General features: G+C 47.4%; 1 protein-coding gene across 4 annotated transcripts; it reads left to right on the top strand.

Annotated features, from left to right (window-relative positions):
* Positions 1-1,495: 1,495 nt before the first annotated feature.
* Ece2 (endothelin converting enzyme 2) lies at positions 1,496-14,584 on the top strand. Of its 4 annotated transcripts, none has more exons than XM_076867819.1 (19): positions 1,496-1,560; positions 1,870-2,094; positions 2,305-2,440; positions 2,629-2,844; positions 3,291-3,415; positions 3,532-3,678; positions 3,817-3,882; positions 7,243-7,431; positions 8,110-8,252; positions 8,629-8,743; positions 9,810-9,920; positions 10,791-10,889; positions 10,990-11,067; positions 11,826-11,929; positions 12,083-12,193; positions 12,319-12,386; positions 12,560-12,750; positions 12,859-12,954; positions 13,657-14,584. In XM_076867819.1, the coding sequence occupies exons 1-19, from the start codon at positions 1,522-1,524 to the stop codon at positions 13,831-13,833; spliced, it is 2,436 nt and encodes an 811-aa protein (XP_076723934.1). In that variant the 5' UTR covers positions 1,496-1,521; the 3' UTR covers positions 13,834-14,584. The 4 variants fall into 4 exon arrangements, with proteins under 4 accessions (XP_076723934.1, XP_076723935.1, XP_076723936.1 ...); XM_076867820.1 differs by having other exon boundaries at positions 1,870-1,956; XM_076867821.1 differs by lacking the exons at positions 8,110-8,252; positions 8,629-8,743.
* Positions 14,585-19,779: the final 5,195 nt, after the last annotated feature.

Raw genomic sequence — 19,779 nt, forward strand, 5'->3', positions numbered from 1 at the left:
AAAACCACCCTTTGAAGTAGGTACTATTCTTTCTTCCATTTTACAGATGGGGAAACTGAGTCTGAATCTTTCATTCTCTGCCACTGTACTGTCTCCTGTTTGAGAATATGCAACTTGGGGTGGAAAAATGACTAAGAAAGCAATGCAACACTTCTCAGCCGAATCCATTCATCATACGCCCTTTCTCAGTCACAAGAATATTCCATTGCTAGAACCACTTGCAGCAAGATGTCTGGGAACTGAGGTGGGAGTCAGGAAATGGATTATGTATTTGCAACCACTTCAAGCCATCTCAGGTCAAATTCTTGTAGTCTTCTGGTGAAGGGGGCTGGTGAGAGGAAAATGTCTGTCTGTCTCTCTTCCTCTCCCTGCCCCCAACTGTAAAAAAACACTAAGCAGTCTTCAGTACAGCAGACTGTGGCAACACCAGGCCTGATTAAGGAATGACAATATGGAAGGCAGATGGCAAATGCATGGATGCCACACTTTTGCGCTTCAGTTAAATATTGCTTGGTTTTTTTTTTTTTTTCCTTGTAAACCTCCCAAATAAAATCCTTTGCTTTCCCCAAGTTAGAAGTGTTAGCACGTCTTTTCTTTAAATATCTGTGCATGGCTGTTTTTTTCCCTGCCAATTTGTCACCATCTGTAACCCTCCCTTTATGAGATGATCTGATGACAGCAATTATCTTGGAGAGTAAAAGTGCAGTCTTGAAGCAACATGTAAGAATGGAGTCAGTGGGGGCTGCGTGTGGAGTGCATGCTGCCCTTGCAACTTGACTACGCGCGTGTCCTGTGTACCCAACAACAGCGTACTTTGACTCTGGGTGCCCCCTGCATGTGAGTATGTAGTGTGTAAGCATTCTGCCAATTTCGGTGTGTATGTGTGTGTGGGTGTGTGTGGGGACTGGGTGTTGGGCTCTGTGCCTGCCTGTGTACTTGGGGTCTGTGCTCTGTGTAAACATCCTGTGGACACCTGCATAGGAGCCAACTGCTTGTGTGCTTTGCACAAGCTGTGCAGACTATTGGGGAAAAGTCTTCTTCAGGAGGGCATGATTTCTCCAAGGTGCTAAGGCCTGAAACTTGGAGAACTGGACCATGGAATATTAACGGGGATTGGGCCTGGGTAAAAGGAAAGTAAATTATGGATGGTTTGCAGGAAGACGCTCCTGAGAGGTGGTAGATTATAAAGAGAGAGGGGGAACGGAGGAGGTCTTCTCCAGCGAGGCTGGAGCACAGCGCTGGCGGCCAGCGCGGGCTAAGCGCGGGGCTCAAGCGCCGGGCTCCGGGTGGCTGGCTGGGAGCCGCCGGCGCGCTCCGCCCCTCCCCTTCGCTCCCCACCCCCGGGCGCGGCGCCGCGGGGAAGGGGGGACTCGGGCAGGCGGGGGCCGCTGCGACTACGCGAGGGGCTGCGGCAGCGGCCGTGATGGCGGTCGGTAGCGGGACTAGGCGCGGGTCCTGGGCCGCGGCCCGGGAGAGGGTCAGAGGCCCCGAGCCCTAAAGCGCTGCCCGGCCCAACTCACCATGAACGTCGCGCTTCAGGAGCTGGGCAGCGGCGGCAACGTGAGTGGGGGCCTGGGGTTCCAGTGCAGAGGACCCGGGTGGAGGAAGGGACGAGGCAGAGGGGTCCGCCGCGAGGAAGCAGGCGGCGTCGGGCAATAGGCTCTGGCTGGCCGAGATGAGGCCTCGTGTGGGGGTTGGGGTGGGGGACAGTGTCAAAGGGGACCCCAGGCCCTAGAGCCTGGGTGGTGGGAAGGGGCCCTCACTGCAGGAGGGAAGGGGTCCGCTGGGCGACGGGTGCTGGGCCAGGGACGTGGGCATCAGCTCTCTCTGCCTGCCTGACCTCGTTGGCACCCCTGGACTGTCTGGCAGATGGTGGAGTACAAACGGGCCACTCTTCGGGATGAAGACGCACCGGAGACCCCCGTAGAGGGCGGGGCCTCCCCAGACGCCATGGAGGTGGGCAAGGGGGTTCCCCCTTTCTCACCAGGCCCCAGCTCTGGCATGACGCCTGGCACACCCAGGAGCTCTGGGCTGTTCTGGAGGGTCACCTGCCCCCACCTCCGCTCCATCTCTGGCCTCTGCGTTAGGACTATGGTGAGGTGATTCTAAGCCATGACGTTGCACAAAACAGACTCAGTGCTCCACTCGGCCTGCCTCATTGCCCCTGGGCTCAATGTTCAACCCCTTAGTGTTTTTGCTTCATGGTTCCGGAATTGCTTGTGACTTCACTCTCTGGGAGTACTTCTGTAATCTTGGATCCCTGCACTGCCTTTCATTCCCTTTCTGTCCCCATGTGTTCCCCAGGTGGGATTCCGGAAGGGGACAAAACAACTTTTAGGCTTGCACACCCAGTTGGAGCTGATCTTGGCAGGTGTCTCTTTACTGCTGGCTGCACTGCTTCTGGGCTGCTTGGTGGTCCTGGGGGTCCAGTACCACAGAGGTAGGTGGGCCCACACCTGTCACCAGCCCTCATAGTTGTGAGGGATCTGGAGGCTGAAGGGCCTCTAAGATTTCCTCTGTTTGGAGGCAGCCTTCCCATCCTTCCTATGATCATGGCCCTTGGAAAGAGTTTGCCTCTCCCAGATTATCTGAAAGTCTCCTACTCTCAAACTATGTCTCCTGCCACAGACCCATCCCACAGTACCTGCCTCACAGAGGCCTGCATTCGAGTGGCTGGAAAAATCTTGGAGTCCCTAGACCGTGGGGTGAATCCCTGTGAAGACTTTTACCAGTTCTCCTGTGGGGGCTGGATTCGGAGGAACCCTCTGCCAGATGGGCGTTCTCGCTGGAACACCTTCAATAGCCTCTGGGACCAGAACCAGGCCATACTGAAGCACCTGCTTGGTGAGTGGAGCTGTCAGTGAATTGATGTGCTAAGTATATTTTTAGGGGTGTCCAGCCCAGGGCCTGGCACTTAGTAGATACTCAATAGATGTCCACATGTGAAGAAGTAGATTGCTCTGTGAGGTAGAATGTGCTGAGAGTAGGGGGCTCCAGAGAGGTGGAGACAGGTTAGAGGGAGGCAAAACATTGAGTATAATAAAAGGGCTCCTTCCTGCATTGTTTCAAGATGTGGTAGACACCAGGGACCTTGTAGTGTTTGAATATCTTTGAGGGTCTCCACGAACAGGAGAGAGGAAGGCACCCACATTTGCTGTTTCAGACAGTCTTATTAGGTCCACATTAGGAAGACTCTCATTGGTAGGGCAAGGAGAAGCACAATCAAGGGCCAGGGACTCCCCCTCACCAGTTAACCTAATTGGCACCTGGACTCTGTCTTCACCCCACAGAGAACACCACCTTCAACTCCAGCAGTGAAGCTGAGCGGAAGACACAGCGCTTCTACCTGTCCTGCCTACAGGTGGAGCGCATTGAGGAGCTGGGAGCCCAGCCACTAAGAGACCTCATTGACAAGGCAGGGCTATTGAATGGACTGCGGGCAGCGGGAGCAAGAGGGCCTTGGAAGAGAATGTGCTCAAAGAAAGCTTTGGGGTCCCTGTGCAAGAGGTTCCACTTATGATCTCTATTCAGATCGGTGGTTGGAACATTACGGGGCCCTGGGACCAGGACAACTTCATGGAGGTGCTAAAGGCAGTAGCAGGGACCTACAGGGCCACCCCGTTCTTCACCGTCTACGTCAGTGCCGACTCCAAGAGTTCCAACAGCAATGTCATCCAGGTGCTGGACTTAGAAAGGGTGGGGAGAGACTCTTTGCTGAGCCCAGATTCCTCTACCTGGTGACAGGCAGGTGCACCCTGCACAGGAGTCCAGGTTCTAGGTGTGATAGGGACTCACCTTCTTTCCTTGCTGTTGCAGGTGGACCAGTCTGGGCTCTTTCTGCCCTCTCGAGATTACTACTTAAACAGAACCGCCAATGAGAAAGTAAGGAACATCCTCAGAACCCCCATCCTCACCCCTTGCTGAGCTGGGCTGATCCCTGAATACTTTTCTCTTTGTCCAGGGTCAGAGTGGGGAAGGTGAGCCCATTCTGTCACCTAGTGAGCTGACTGCCCTTCCTTCCTTTTCCTCCTTCCTTCTTTCCTTCCTTCATTTTGTTTTTCCAGAAAAGCATTGCTTTTCTTTTCCTTTCTTTTCTTTGTGATTCTAGGAATCAAACCAAGGGTCTGTGAGTGCTAGACAGGGCTATACCATGGAGCTATACCCTCAGCTCCAGGAAAACATTTTATAAGCACATACTGTGTGCCAGGTACAGTGGGGGAATTCTGAGATGTAAGTTGCAGAGCCATTATCACTGGAAATTTGCACTGTTGGTGTACCTAGATAGCTAAGAAAAGGGCTCAAAAGAGGATCTCTGGAACTCAGGAGAGACTTGGGTGTCCAGAGAAGGTTTCCTGAAGAGACTGTATTTGAGCCAGATCCTGTAGAACATGTAGAAGCATATGAAGGCATACTGGGTAGAGAAAAACAAGTTAAACAAAAGTGTTGAAGAAGGAAAGACAAGGTGTGTTCAGATCATGGGAATGGGTCTAGTTTGGTAAGATGTGGTGATCTAAGTAGAAGTGAGGTTGGAAAGGTAGTCAGGAACTAGTTATGGAGGGGATTGTGAATGTTTCACTAAGGAGTTATTCTATAGCCCCCAGAAAGCTATTGTATGCTCCAGAGCAGGGAGGAAGTGATGCAGTGAGCAGTGCTCTGGGAAGACAATTTGGCTAGGGTGTGAAAAGTAGATGTGAGCCAGGGAGCCTGGAGAGGAGGTAAGAGTCTCTGCTCTGAATTCCAGGCTGTGAGTCAGTAAGGGCCCAAGTGAGAGAGTATAGAGGGAATGTTAGGATGGTGATGGTGAAATGGAGGGGTCCTTAGGGAATCAGGAGAAACCAGCTTTGGGTACACTGGGGAAAAGGAGACAATGTGATGTCATCAGAGAGATTTTGGAGTCAGACCTGGATTTTAATCTCGTCTTTGCTACTTAGTGCAAGAAGATTGATCTTGCTAAGGTTATTTTCTCTTTTGTAAGTAGGGGACCCAGAGCCTCTAGCTCATGTGGGGTGTGGGGTGTGGGAGTGCAAGCTTCTGCTCCTGCTGTGGTAGACACTCAGTGGGTGAGAGCCTCTCCTTTTAGATGTCTGAATACAAGGGGCCTGGATTCCTTGTCTGTGAGAGGTCTGTAGCAGCTGTGAAAGTCAAGTGGAATCCCAGAGAGATGACAGTATGAAGGAAATGTGAGGCTTGAGGGGCATCTTCTTTGAGACCTACACAAAGATTTAGGGAAAGAAAGAGAAAGGAAAAGACTGGACATGGGAAAGGAGGAAATCCTAGTGTTTTAAGTGCAATGAGAAGAAGGAGCATCAGCAAAAGAGACTTATGTGGGGAATGACAACCTGGAGACGTTGTCATTCCTTCACAAACATTTCCTGAGCATTCCTGGGCCAGATTCTCCTCTAAGCACTGGTGAACAGGACATCACCATGGCCCTCTGAATGGAAGAGAAGACATGAAGTAGCTGGTTACACAGTGTCCTGTTCACAGTTGTTGGGACTGAAATAGAGGAGAAGCATGGTTCCTAGTGTGAGCAGGACCAGGAACCAGCCTAGTGCTGGGGTGAGGGTGGACCCCAGCGAGTGGAGAGGTTCTGCAGAGGGAGCAGCTTAGGTGAAAGCTCTGAGGTAGGAAGGCAGATGGCCTGTTGATATACTCAAGGAGAGAGGGACCAGGAGGGGAGAGTTGCTAAGTCCTCTTGGACAGGATATAGACCAGTTTTATGTATGAATATTGTTGGTCAAGTTTAGGATTTATTGCAAAATAAATGATGTGAATAGATGTGTGTTTTTAGCATCATCTAAGTTGTGAGGAGAGAACTTGGAGAATGAAGGAGTGAACCACATCATTCAGCATGTCTGATGGAGTGAGGGAAAGTCTTGGGTTTGATTCTCAGCGTGTCACTGGTTGCCTTGGGCAGAAGCTTCCTGCCAAGGTCTAGAGGAGGGTGCAGCACAAAAGGTTAAGATGGAGTAAAAAAAAAAAAAAAAAAAAAAAAGTAGGAGTTCAGAGGCTTTAGGGAAGTCTCCAAAGTAAGTCTTAAGCCACAGGTAAGGAGCTGGAGCCGTTATTTGGTTGAGCTGACCATCCCAGTTAGGATCCGCGATGATTGGGTTTTGGCACTCCTCTCTCTTCCTCTGGCACCAGCAGCAAGAAAAAGGAGAGTGAGAAAAAGAGACATTTTGTAGTACAGACATTGTGAATATTAAGGGATTGAAAACTTTTCAGTAAAATAGAAAAGGAAATGGACTTTCTTTGTCCATTAAGGGAGTCCAGGATAGGGCTGGGAGTGGTCTCTGGGAAGAAAACCACAGGGATTGGTGCCAAACAGTACTGAGATCTGTTTGTATATTTTCATCCCTTTCTTCAACAAATACATTTTGAGCATCTACTATGTGGCAGACACTGTGCCATGGTGGTGAACAAAGCAAACAGTCCCCACTCTCACAGAGCTTGTATGCCAGCAACATAAGTTTGTGCTGGACCCATGTAGTGCTCAGGCAATGGCATATTCTGATTCTTTTATAGAGTAATTTGAGATAGGAATCAAGTCATGTCACCTTACCAAACTTATTCCCTCTTCTCTGTGTAAAATGGATTAGTACCCACTTTATGAAGTTGCTGTGGGAGCGTGGGGGAATATATATTATATGCAAAGCCCCTAGCAGTCTGATGTGTGTATATAAAATCACTAAGGATTTATTTTCTGTGCTTTTCTCTCCCTTGGAGTTCAGGGGGGGATTGGAAAAAACAGCAAGTGTGAGGTGTGGTAGGATGAAAGAGAGAAAGAATTTGAAGGCTGCAGGGGGCCAGATTTCCAGTAGGGTCCAGTCAGCTGTTCAGTGAAGACCCACAGCCACTGATGGGCTAGGACAACTAGAAGAGCTTTAGGAAATGAGAAGGCAAAGTAGATTTGTCCAGACCATCCACTGGACAAATATTTGCAGAGCACCAATTCTGTGTTTGGTTGGTCCTGTTTGAGGCCCTTGGGATACAGGGGTAAACAGCTGCTGAAACTTGAACAGAGTTCTCCTTGGGGAAATTAGTTGACAAGTGCACAAATAAATAATCAAGATAGAGCAGACAGTGGTCAGGGCTGTGTTGGAAATGAAACAGGGTCAGCCAGAATGGCTTCCCTAAGGATGAGTTGAGCAGAAGAGAGAGTGGGCAGAGGTGGGGCCAGGACAGATCCTTGCCGCCTGAGCCAGCACTTGCTGACTCTGAGGATGTCTTGGTGCTTCACAGGTGCTCACAGCCTACCTGGACTACATGGAGGAGCTGGGGATGCTACTTGGTGGACAGCCAACTTCCACCCGGGAACAAATGAGGCAGGTGCTGGAGCTAGAGACACAACTGGCCAACATCACAGTGCCCCAGGACCAGCGGCGGGATGAGGAGAAGATCTATCACAAGATGAGCATCTCAGAGCTGCAGGTGGGATAGGCAGAGGACTAGAGACATCTGGGATGGGCCGGTCCCTGGTACAGAGCACCTAACTTTCCTTCATGCCATTTTCCTTGAGGCATCTGGTCCTTTCTTCATTTCCTCTCTTTTCTGAGCTTCCCAGCTGCACTGTTCCTATCCTGCAAAGACAAATGGTGACCATTTTAAGCCACCTCTCACAGGATCATCCATTTGTCTCTTTCTTGTGAATGAATGGAGAGATTGTGTTAAAAATTTATAACAACTTGGATGAGATGTTCACACAACAATCAGAATGGATATGGAAGTGTCTCTCGTAGGCTCCTTCTGTGTCAGACAGCAGTCCTTTTGGTGGTGAATTATGGGAAGGCTAGGAAAGGGGAGGTTCTGGAGTAGAGGCCAGGTGTGTGGGAGGTGTCAGGGGAATGGTATTGTATCAACAGTTATGAAAATATTTGACTATCTGTGCTCCAGCTGAATATTACACATTTCCTTGTATAGTAAGTGGTTGAGCTCCCAGACTGAGTGGTTCTTAGGCCTGGAAAAGGGAGGGAGGAAGTCACTAAGCAGCCAGTAGCTGTTGCCATGGCAATGGGAAGGCCTCCCAGGCTACAATGTATCAGTGGGGGAGGGGTCCATTGGAAGCATCAGCAGGCAGTCAACCAAGCCTGAGAATTTTTTTGCTCTCAGGCTCTGGCGCCCTCCATGGACTGGCTTGAGTTCCTGTCTTTCTTGCTGTCACCATTGGAGTTGGGTGACTCTGAGCCTGTGGTGGTGTATGGGACGGATTATTTGCAGCAGGTGTCAGAACTCATCAACCGCACCGAACCAAGGTGGGAGGGAGCCCAAGGTGCAGGGGGTGGGACTCGGGGCTCTGTGGAGATAGTAGGGACTAGACCCAGTGGATGCATACAACCACACAAAGCAGCATTTGATGAGTAAGGACCTGGGTCATTCCAGTCATGAGAATGTCTGTAGGTTCTTCCTCCAAACCAGGGTTTCAGGTTGCCCATTTGTGACCTCCATTCCCAAGTCAGCTTGGAGCTGACCTCTGCAGGCAGGTATGTGGTCTCACGGTGAGAGAGGGACTCTAGGACAGCTTCAACATGTGCTTCTCAGGACTCCTGCTGCCTGCATGTTCTTGGGGATTGGCTGGTGGGAAAGGAAAAAGGTACTCCACTTCCCCTTATTTCCTGGTATGAATGCCAGTGTCCTGAACAATTACCTGATCTGGAACCTGGTGCAAAAGACGACCTCGAGCCTAGATCGGCGCTTTGAGTCTGCACAAGAAAAGCTGCTGGAGACCCTCTATGGCACCAAGAAGGTGGGCTCTCTGACTCTGCCCCCACCTTCTGACTCATCCCAGCTGATGCTGCACACTCACAGTGCATCAGGCACCAGTTGCCTCATGGTGTAGAGTGTGGAGCACAAAATTTAGAATCAAGCTGACCTGGGTTCTAATTCCAACTCCTCCATTTTTTAGCCTGTGGTACTTTGGGCATGTCACCCAGCTTCCTTGATTCTCCATCTCCTAGTCTGTAAAGCAGGAATAACTTGCAGGGTTGTTATGAGGATTAATTGAGTTAATGTCCTAAGTACATGATGTGTACAGACATTGTAACTTTGATGATGAGGATGGGGAAGGCAAATAAATGCTGTCCCTTCATTTTACAATTCCCTTTTCGTGGGTGGGGGTTGGACTTATAAACAAATACATGTATTTTGTGGGGGATAAGAGCTCACACTGAGTGAAAGACTTTCTTTGTGATATAGGATAGAGGTGGAAACAATGGGGGAGGTATAAGGAAAGTTTTCCCTGAGAAGAATGGGTTCACCAAGAAATTAGGGAAGAAGGGCATTCCAGCCAGAAGGAATAGCATGTGAAAATCCCCAGAGAAAAAGGAGGAATTTGGTTCTGATAGGAGCTTGAGAACTAGACAACAGAGAGGATGAGCTTGGTGAGGTGTGCATGGGGCATCCATGAAGGGACCTGGCTCTTGTGTTAAGATGTTTTGCCTTGATTCTTTCATGGAAGACCACGGGAGTAACTGCAGGAGATCAGCACTACAGTTATGTTATGTATTAGATGATCTTTCTGATGTCTAAATGGATGATGGAGGAGAGTGATGAGGGAGGGGGATGAGAATGAAACCAGTGTCTAGTCAGGAGACAACTGCAATCTTCAGGCAAGAGACAATAGTGCCGAAAACAGAGTGGGTAGTCATGTGTTCCTACTGAAGCTTCATTCCTGGTGTTGGCACAATTTGAGATATTGCCTTTATATCCCCTGGAGTCTGGGGGAGAAATGGCACCCAAAATCCAGGGCTTTATTGTCCAGAGCTGAGAAGGGCTAGCTTCAGAGACAGAAAGGCCCTCTTGTTCATTTACAGTCCTGCACGCCACGATGGCAGACCTGCATCTCCAACACGGATGATGCCCTTGGCTTTGCTTTGGGATCCCTCTTTGTGAAGGCCACATTTGACCGACAAAGCAAGGAAATTGTGAGTCTTCAGGCTTCTTGACCCTACCTTAAAATTCACCATTATATGAGTATATATTAAAAAACTGGAGGGAAATTCTTAAATGAATAGTGATTACTTTGGACAGTGGAAACATAGTTTTTTTATTGTTGTTCTTTAAGGTTTTCTTTATTTTCCAAAAAAATTATAATGAGTTTATATTATCTATATAATTAGAAAAAGGTAATATTTTCTTGTTAGGTAGAATTAATGGGTGTGTTTAAAGTATTTTCCACAAGGATGTTTATGACAGTGTTGTTTATAATAGAGGGAATGAAAACAGCTTAAATGACCAACCATAGGAAAAATAAATTGGTTACAATAGATTAGATTATGATGCAACTTTAAATTCAAGATGTACTTTTAAGTGAAAAAAAAAGTTACAAAAAACATATGCCATACAACATAACTCCATATTTTATATTTATATCTGGACAGAGGAAAACACTAGAAATACATATCAAAATGTTAAAAGAAGTTATCTTAGAGTGATTGGATTATAAATACTGTGTTTTCTTCTTCAACTCTTCTCAACTTCCCAGAGTTTCCATTAATTCCTTTCTTTCAGAATTTGATAAAAACAATGTGCTAGATTAAATTATATTATTAATTTATTTAATTGACTTGTTAACATGTTAAAATTTTTGAATTAATTAGAAAAAGAAAGCCATCCTTAATGCCAGTACCTTCATAAATGATCCTTCCTTCTCATCCTTCCCAGATGCTAAACTTTAGGTGAACATTCCCATGGCTCACCTGGGGATGGGGATGGGGATGGGGCTGAAGGGCAAATAGGTGAGCAGGGATACATTAAGTGTGGATGGGAGACTAACTTGTGCCTCTCTTTCCCAGGCAGAGGGGATGATCAGTGAAATTCGTTCTGCTTTTGAGGAGGCTCTGGGACAGCTGGTTTGGATGGATGAGAAGACCCGTCAGGCAGCCAAGGAGAAAGTGAGTAATGGCTAGAGTTGGAGTGCCATCTTGAGGAAGGAATGGAGGATACAGTTTTACTGGGACCTGGGGAGGGAACCCTTTAACCTGTTCTCTTCAGGCAGACGCCATCTATGATATGATTGGTTTCCCGGACTTTATCCTGGAGCCCAAAGAGCTGGATGATGTTTATGATGGGGTGAGTACCCGTGCTCAGAGTACTGACCCACAGCCTCAGGCAGGGAGTGCACTATTCCCTTGCCTCAGTAACTGGGACTCAAGCACTGGGAGGGAAGGAGGTGCTTGTTGGTTTCTTTCAAAGGATACAGGCAACCCACATTGCTTAAGTGCTGGTTCTGTGCCAGGCTGCAGGCCAGATGATAGTAAATATTAGTGAGTGAGTAGGGATTTGGATCAAGACTGAGTCGAATCATGTTTCTACCCATAACTAACTGTATAACCTTGGACAAGACCTTTGTGGTCCTTAGTGTCTTCATTTGCAAAATGAGGGTCCTACTAATACTTCACAGGGTTGTTGTGAGAACAAAATTAGGAAGTATGTAAAAAACATAACAGCACCAGCAGCACAAGTCCATCCTCAATTCTTTTAATTTTTTATTTTGAGCCAGATTCTCCCTAAATAGCTGAGGCTAGTCTTGAACTTCCAGTCTACCTGTCTCAGCCTCCCAAGTTGCATATGCCATGATGCCTGGCAATAAGTTATTTTTTATATATTGGCAATTATTTACCAGATATTTTACTCCTTTTTTTTTAAAAAATGGAACCCAGAGCCTTATGCATACTAATCTAGTACTCTACCACTGAACTACATCCCCAACCTTGTACTCCCATTTTGCAGTTGAGGAAACTGAGGTTTGGAGAGAGGCTAATGAGTAGTCAATCTGGGACTCTTATCTTCTTTATGTTCTCCCCTTCCACCTCCCACCATGCCAATAGTATGAAGTCTCTGAAGATTCTTTCTTCCAAAACATGTTGAATTTGTACAACTTCTCTGCTAAGGTGATGGCTGACCAGCTCCGCAAGCCTCCCAGCCGAGACCAGTGAGAATGGGAGGCCACAGACACTGGGGACATCAGGGGAGGTGGGGGACAAGGGGTAGCACATGGCTCTTGCAGAAGGTAGGGCAGGGCTACTGGACTTGGGGGTGGGTATTTTGAGAGTAGAGAGCCTCAGCCTCTCCCTTTCCCCTCTAGGTGGAGTATGACCCCTCAGACGGTGAATGCTTATTACCTTCCAACCAAGAATGAAATTGTCTTCCCTGCTGGCATCCTGCAGGCCCCCTTCTATGCCCGCAACCACCCCAAGTATATCTGAAGCAGAAGGGGTTGGGTGCTGGGACCTGGGCCTGCATGTGAGCTTGGAGCAGAACTAGAGGAGGGGATTCACAAGTCCCCTATCATGTCCTCACTCAGCATTCCTCATCTACCAGGGCCCTGAACTTTGGAGGTATTGGCGTAGTCATGGGTCATGAGTTGACACATGCTTTTGATGACCAAGGTAGGGACCTGGGGAGTTGTCCCATAGAATTCCTAGTGGCTCCTGCAAGACCTTGGGGTTTGGGGGGCAGGTCCTAGGGGCCCTGGAATCTGTGGATCAGGGATGGCAGGGGTGTTTCTGTTCTCAAGGGGTGAGCTATCATCCTGTGGGGTGCAAAGGTGAGTTCTCCTCAGGTCGTGAGTACGACAAGGAAGGGAATCTGCGACCCTGGTGGCAGAATGAGTCACTGGCAGCCTTCCGCAATCACACGGCCTGCATGGAGGAACAGTATAACCAGTACCAAGTCAATGGGGAGAGGCTCAATGGCCGCCAGACACTGGGGGAGAACATCGCTGACAATGGGGGGCTTAAGGCTGCCTACAATGTGAGTAGTCTGGTGGGCCTCCCGTGGCTGAGGCCTATGGGCCTGGGTGGAAGGGTGCTGAAGGAAGCCTCAGGCCCAGGTGGACTTGCTGCCCACTCTTTCCCCCAGGCTTACAAAGCATGGCTCAGGAAGCATGGGGAGGAGCAGCAGCTGCCAGCCGTGGGGCTCACCAATCACCAGCTCTTCTTTGTGGGATTTGCCCAGGTACTGCCCCCCGGGAGACCTGGGGTTGCCCCCTCTTGATCTCCTCCAGAGAATGTCATTAGAAGAAATGGGGGGCATGCAGAAAAGGGACTGACAAATAGGGCCAAAGTTGAGCTTTGGGAGGTGGGTTGGGAAGGCCTTATGCCTGGAGCCTACAAAAACAACCTGAGGAGGGAAAGTCTCGGATAGGATTTTGCAGATCTCTAAGAGCAGGGCTGCCTTGCTTGAGGGGGTAAGAGGTGGGAGTAGGCATCCATCCTCTTGGTGTTCCTGTGGGGTAGGTATGAAGAAGAAGATTGAAATCTGGGGATATAAAGTAGCTTGTTCAGGGCTACTCAGGAATAAAGTAAGTGAGGCAGTGGGGGAGGATTCAGGTGGGGCCTCCCCCAGGTACTTTGCATCACAGTGGCCAGCCTTGAGGGGCTTTGTTTCCCCAATTCCACTGGGCCATGTCCACACTGGGCAAAACAATGTCCAGGGCAGCTTTAGAAGAGCTTCAAGGAATTGCGGGAGGAGTGGGGGTACATTCTCCTCCCTTGGAATTGAGATGTTGATGGAGACCCCGGCAGTGTTCCTGAGACCTTCTGAACTAAGGGACTGGGGCAATGGTGGTTTTGCCCTGAGATGGTTCTGCTGTGGCCAAGGATATGGCCTAGCCCCAAACTAGACACCATATGTCCCCGTGTCTGTCCTGGCCCGCAGGTGTGGTGCTCGGTCCGCACACCAGAGAGCTCTCACGAGGGGCTGGTGACCGACCCCCATAGCCCTGCCCGCTTCCGCGTGCTGGGCACTCTCTCCAACTCCCGTGACTTCCTGCGGCACTTCGGCTGCCCTGTCGGTTCCTCCATGAACCCAGGGCAGCTGTGTGAGGTGTGGTAGACCTGGGTTGGGGAAAAAGATGGCTGGCCATTGCCAAGGCCTGGGGCTCCCAGGTTAGGAGAAAGCAAATGCAAGCCGGGCTGAGTCCAGCCCCTCCACCCCACAGGTGACATAAGTCTAGTTCCCCTTTGACCACCACATCGTGCCTCTGCTTTGGAGGTGCCCTTTCCTCCAGCAGAGCCCCCACCATTCACTGTGACATTCTTCTGTGTCACCCTACCTTGAGGAGGTCTAGGCAGAGAATCCAGTTCCCACAGAAATGAGTCTTTGGCTCCAAGCTTATTCAGCTTGGGGGATATGGGGCCTGCTGTTTGCCCTATTGTGATCCACAGGGCCTGGGGCTGTGCCTCCCAGGCTTCTCTCCAGGCTTACTCAGTGCCCAGATGGAAGTGGGCTCAGCTCCCTTCCAATCTGCCCTCAGAGGCCACCCCCACCCCGTTCTCCTTGTGCTGCTGCTCCCTATACTGCTGCCCACCCTCACCGAGAGATCTACTATGCTCTCTTCTTAGTGGAAGCCGAGGGCCTTTAAAAGCCTCCCTGCTGCCTCATTTTCCCGGCTGAGAGGGGAAGTGTTCATGTGTAGCAGTGCCAATTTCTGTGTTTTAGGGAGCAAGTCTTAGCGGGTGACTGATTCTCCCTGGACCAAACAGGAAAGCAAGACAGAACAGGGAGAGGGAAGGACAGAGTTTATTTTTACAGGGAAGAGGGTGGGGAGGGTTTGGTGTTGACCCTGTAGGACCCTGTGCCAATAAATAGACTACATCAGTCAGCCTGTCTCTTCCTTAAGTCTTGTTTTCATTTATTCATTTACTCATTCCACCAGTATTTATTGAGAAACTGCTATGTCCCAGGCGTTCTTCAAGAAACTCATTGTACTAACTTTCCAGAGACAAGGGGCTAAGATAGAAGCCCTGAGAAGACAGAGAAAGAGAGGTGAGGTGGAGAAATGGAATGAATGCAGTTGAGTCTGGCCAGGCAGAACACATCCTCTGCTCGATAGCTGGAAAGATTTGCAACTTCTTTCTGCTGATATTTGAAGCTGGCCTGACACTCAGTAACATCTGGATCAGGTCAGCTTGGAAGATGGGTGGCCCTTACCTTGCAGAGGAGGAAAGCCCTGGCCAAGAGAATGTACCATTCCCTGGAATTCAACACACCAGCCTCTGCTTGTGGCTAAGAAGACAAGCATTTCCTCACAGCCTCAAGGGCTCAGAGCTCCTGAGAGTAAGTCATTCCACCTACCCACACTCATTAAGGCTACCAAGTGCCAGGCACAGAGACTGCAAATACGGCCTTAACCTTCCAGAGTGAGGGAGGGAAAGGAAATGTTTATCTAACACCTCTTGTGTTCCAGGCACCTGTACTAGGTGGCTCATTTCTTTATTCATTCATCCATTTATTAATTTATACATTTATAGATTTATTTTTAAAAATATATTGATCACCAACAATGTGTCAGGCACTGGGGATGCAAACATGAATAAGATGGTTTCTTCCCTTATGGGACTCTTGTGTCACTTCTACCTTCACCTAATCCTTATAGCAACTATATTCATTCAGTGCTCAAGTTTCCATTTTATAGATCTAACCCTAGCCACTTCACTGAAGTTAAAGAGATCAGGATTGAAATTGAGACTCTGACAATTGAATGAGCCCGGGCCTATTCCCTAACCTCTGTGAGCCTCAGTTTCTTCATCCATGAAGTGAAAACTATAGCAAAACAATAAAGTCCAATTTCACTTCTGTCTAAAACCAAGTGCTCCTCAAAGTATAAGAAGGGGGTGCATTTGTCAAGTTTGTAAGGGAAATAATAAGGGCTTATCAGTGATTGCTGCTGGGGTATCTGATCCCTTGGTGATGTCATTTGTATGGATCCCACAGTTTGTATCCTGCACCAGTTCTTCAGGGCATCAGACTGACCCTATGAAGAGCTGTATAAGGAGCCATTTCATGTTACCTATAAATACTGGCTACTCACGAAGGGAGAGAAATATTTGTTTTCAGAAAAGAATAAATTGCCCTCTGCTATTCCACCACCAGGGAAAAGCATGGCTTGAGCCTCTAAGGGCACAACTTCAGGGTAGATGGCAAGGTGTATTGGAAAAAGGAGAGCTGTCAGTCTGGAGACTCAAGTCTCAGTATCCTCAGCAGTCTGTAAAATAAGTGGATTGGATGAGATGATCTCTGAGGCCCATTTTATTTTATTTTGTTTTATTTTTTTTAGTTATCGGCGGGCACAACATCTTTGTTTGTATGTGGTGCTGAGGATCGAACCCGGGCCGCACGCATGCCAGGCGAGCGTGCTACCGCTTGAGCCACATCCCCAGCCCTCTGAGGCCCATTTTAGCTTTGATACTTTCAGAAGTGAATTCATGGTCTTAGCAAATCACAAAAACCCAAAGAGATATTAATCAATGACTTGTGAGGTTTAGGTGTTACACAGTGGATCAGACAGAATGTCAGAGAGCATAATGACTGAAGAAAAAGATTTGCCTAGATAAACCCTTGCCCTTCCTGACATCTAATTTCAGAGACCAGCTTAGGATCCTGAGCAGCTGGTCAGTATGGCATTTCATATTTGCAAAAATATCAAAGTGACAAGTAACAATAATAATTACCGGCTGTCATCTACTGAGTCCCTATTTTTCTTTGGTCTGTGCTAAGCACTTTTAAAATATCATCTGCTGGGCACGGTGCACACCTGTAATCCCAGAAACTCAGGAGGCTGAGGTAGGAGGATTATGAGTTCAAAACCAGCCTCAGCAACTCAGCAAGGCTCTAAGCAACTCAGCAAGACCCTGTCGCTCATAAAATATAAAAAAGTTGGCACAGTGGTTAAGTAGTGCTCTGGTACTACTATTACTACTATTACTACTACTAAAATATTATCTTGTTAAATATCCACAACAATTTATCAGGAGGCCTTATTGTTGTCTCTATTTTATAAGTGGGGAAGCTAAGGAAAAATATTACATTACTGCCAATGTCAGATAAGACAGATTTCATTCAAGTCAGGTTTAGAACTGATGCTCTTAATTACCACCAGTTGGTCTTCTAAGTCATGGCAGTTTAGATTCAAACACATCTATCTTCTGGACAAATCCATCATGCTTTTTAGTAGCAGATGCATTTCCATGCAAACAGCTCCCTAGGCCAGGCGTGTGTGACAGTCACGTAGCTGCAGGAAATTGAAGCACACATTGAGCTGAAGTTAAGCCAGGTAGCATGTTTGCTGAGCGCTCTGCGGGTGCTTTTTTCCAGAGGCAAGGTGAGTGAACATCAGATGACGGATGTAATCTTTACGGTCAATAGCCCTGTCAGGCTGATGACTATGCATCTATGATATTTTCTGGTGTACTAAGCCAGAAGGGGAAATAAAGGATTGTGCTCCTGGATAGACACATGATGGCAATTATTGGTAAAGTGTTGGGCCATTTCCTACATTGTCCCATTGGAAAGTCTAATTCACATCCTCAATAAGGTAACATGTCAAGAAATAAGATTGTACCCCTGGTAGCACTCTTGAAATGTCAGGCTAGAGGAGAAGGCATAAAAATAAATATAAACACAATTTCAGCAGGCCTATCATGGTTCATAAATGCAGAATCCTAACAGTTTTCCAATTCCCAGTTCTGGGCTCCAAAGAGAGCCCTGAAGAGTCATTATTATACTTAAAAGATGACCTGAAGATGAATGCACATTCTTTCATTCATTTCTTTGTCAAATATCTGTAAGGAACTTCCACAAGCCAAGCATTTGGTTGGGTTCAAAGGGCATGAAGATGAATAAGACAGTTAATTCCTTTTCCTCTAGGAGGTCAGAGCAGAGGGAGGGAGAGGTATGTGCCACCCATGGTGGGAGCACAGGGAAGAAATAAATAACCTGAAAGGTAGGGTAGGAAAAGAATCCTAGACAGGTAACATTGGGCTGGAGCTCAGAAGACCAGAGAGTCTACTAGCTGAAAACAGTAAAGGGCATTCCATACAGAAGGAATAGCAATATGAAAAGGCTAATCAGCTTGAAGGGGCAGGACATGCTCAGAAATATGAAATGTTTAGAATGATCATAAGAGAGTAAATGAGAGACATAATGGAGAATGAGAGTCTGGAGAAGGGTAGTAGGAATAGTAGGCATGGAAATAGGAAATTTTAACATCTGCTGTCAGTTTTGAGAGTTATCAGGAAGAAGGGCCGCAAAGCAATCTGGCTATTTGATATCACGCAGAGAAAGTGGCAACCTAGTGGAAACAGTGCAATGTTATAAACTTCTAGATGCACTTCTGGTGTATAAATGATGGTTTGAGGTTGAATGGTTCTCAGATAAACAGAGCTCAGTTCATGTTTAGAGGGCAGTATGGCAGGATTATGGGTGCAGTTTTAAGGAAGGAGGTAAGAAGGGGCAGGTAAATGAGTTGGCCTCTGATGGGACTGCAGTTTGGCCATGAAGCTGAGAGCTTTTGCAAAATGATAGGAAGGAATGCTTCTGGGAGAGCAGTTTGGCTGAAATGAAGCTTGAGGCAGGACATCAATGTTATCAAGGGGCTTTAAAAAAAAAAAACTGCCAGATATTCGCATTTGGCTAGAGATGTTTGGAAGCTTGAGTGCTTGAGGTGATAAGGGGAATACACATATTCACTGCAGCAGATTTAAGGTATTTGGAAAATAAGATAACTGCCTCCTTTCTAGTTGCCAGGCATCTAATCAGTCATTTTTAATCACTTTATATATTGTCTCATTTCATTCCAAAGAAATTTGCAAGGGAAATATTTTAATACTCACATTTTACACAGGCAGAAACCATGCTGAGAGGTTAGGTAGCTTCCCCAAGTCTTACAGCTGGTAAATTGCAGAATTCAGTTTTAAACACCAATTTTGTCTTGTCTATAAGTTTGCATTCTCCTATCCTCCCAATTTTTATTTTAAAACATTTTAAACCTACAAAATGTTGAAAAAGCTCAACTCTTCACATCTCTTTACCAGGAATAACCAGCTGATTAACAGGCTGTGCTTGATGCTACAACATCCACATCATCTCCTGCAGGGTTCTGGTTGGGTTGTGACTGGTACACACAAAAAATTCCAAGGGCTGATAGAAGAAAGTCATGGGGGAAAAAAAGAAATTTAGAAGAAATCCCTCTTCAGATGGCTGAAGAAAGCATGAAAATGTAAGGACATCTGGAAGGCAGAGAAAGAATAGGAACACTATGGGCGGTTCAACTTCTGTCCACAGACCAGGCCTGGGAGTCACTGGCAATGGAAATGGAAGGTTAGCTCTAGAATCCAAGCACTGAGAGGAAAAGAGTGACATATTTAAAATGAGCTTCAAAAAAATTTGGTGTGTTGCGGGGGTGGGTAGGAGTACTGGGGATTGAACCCAGAAGCACTTTATCACTGGGTTACATCTCCAGCCCTTCTCATTTTTTATTTTGAGACAGGGTCTCACTAAGTTTACTTAGGGCTTCACTAAGTTATTGAGGTTGACCTTTAATTTGTGATCCTACTGACTCAACCTCCGGAATCACTGGGATTACAGGAAAACTCCATCAGGCCTGGTGGGCTTCAGAATTTTATATCTACATCTGGTGGTGGTGGTACTAGGTCAACCCAGGAGTGCTTAATCATTGAGCCACATCTCCAGCCCTTTTTATTTTTTATTTTAATACAGGGTTTCCCTAAGTTGCTCAAGGCCTTGCTAGGTTGCTTAGTATCTTGCTAAATTGCTTAGGGCATTGCTAAATTTCGAAGGCTGGCCTTGAACTTGCCATCCTCCTACTTCAGACTCCAGAGTCTCTGGGATTACAGGCATGAGACACCACACATGGCTAGATGTTTTTTTTTTTTTTTTTTTTTTTTAACAAACACTTTATGAATTCTTTCCTGTGTCTGAACCCCTAAAATAAGACTTCAGGCCAAATGGTGGATGTTACATCCTTCTCTCTCATCTTCT

This window comes from Callospermophilus lateralis, chromosome 10 (genome assembly GCF_048772815.1).
Source record: "Callospermophilus lateralis isolate mCalLat2 chromosome 10, mCalLat2.hap1, whole genome shotgun sequence".
In the NCBI taxonomy this organism is placed as follows: domain Eukaryota; kingdom Metazoa; phylum Chordata; class Mammalia; order Rodentia; family Sciuridae; genus Callospermophilus; species Callospermophilus lateralis.

What these genes read in the sequence shown, in the direction of transcription:
- Ece2 (XM_076867819.1), top strand. Translation starts at nt 1,522, where the DNA reads ATGAACGTCGCGCTTCAGGAGCTGGGCAGCGGCGGCAAC. An exon ending in CCCTCTATGGCACCAAGAAG is followed by an intron (nt 8,744 to 9,809) that starts GTGGGCTCTCTG and finishes GTTCATTTACAG; the next exon opens with TCCTGCACGCCACGATGGCA. An exon ending in TATGCCCGCAACCACCCCAA is followed by an intron (nt 12,194 to 12,318) that starts GTATATCTGAAG and finishes CTCATCTACCAG; the next exon opens with GGCCCTGAACTTTGGAGGTA.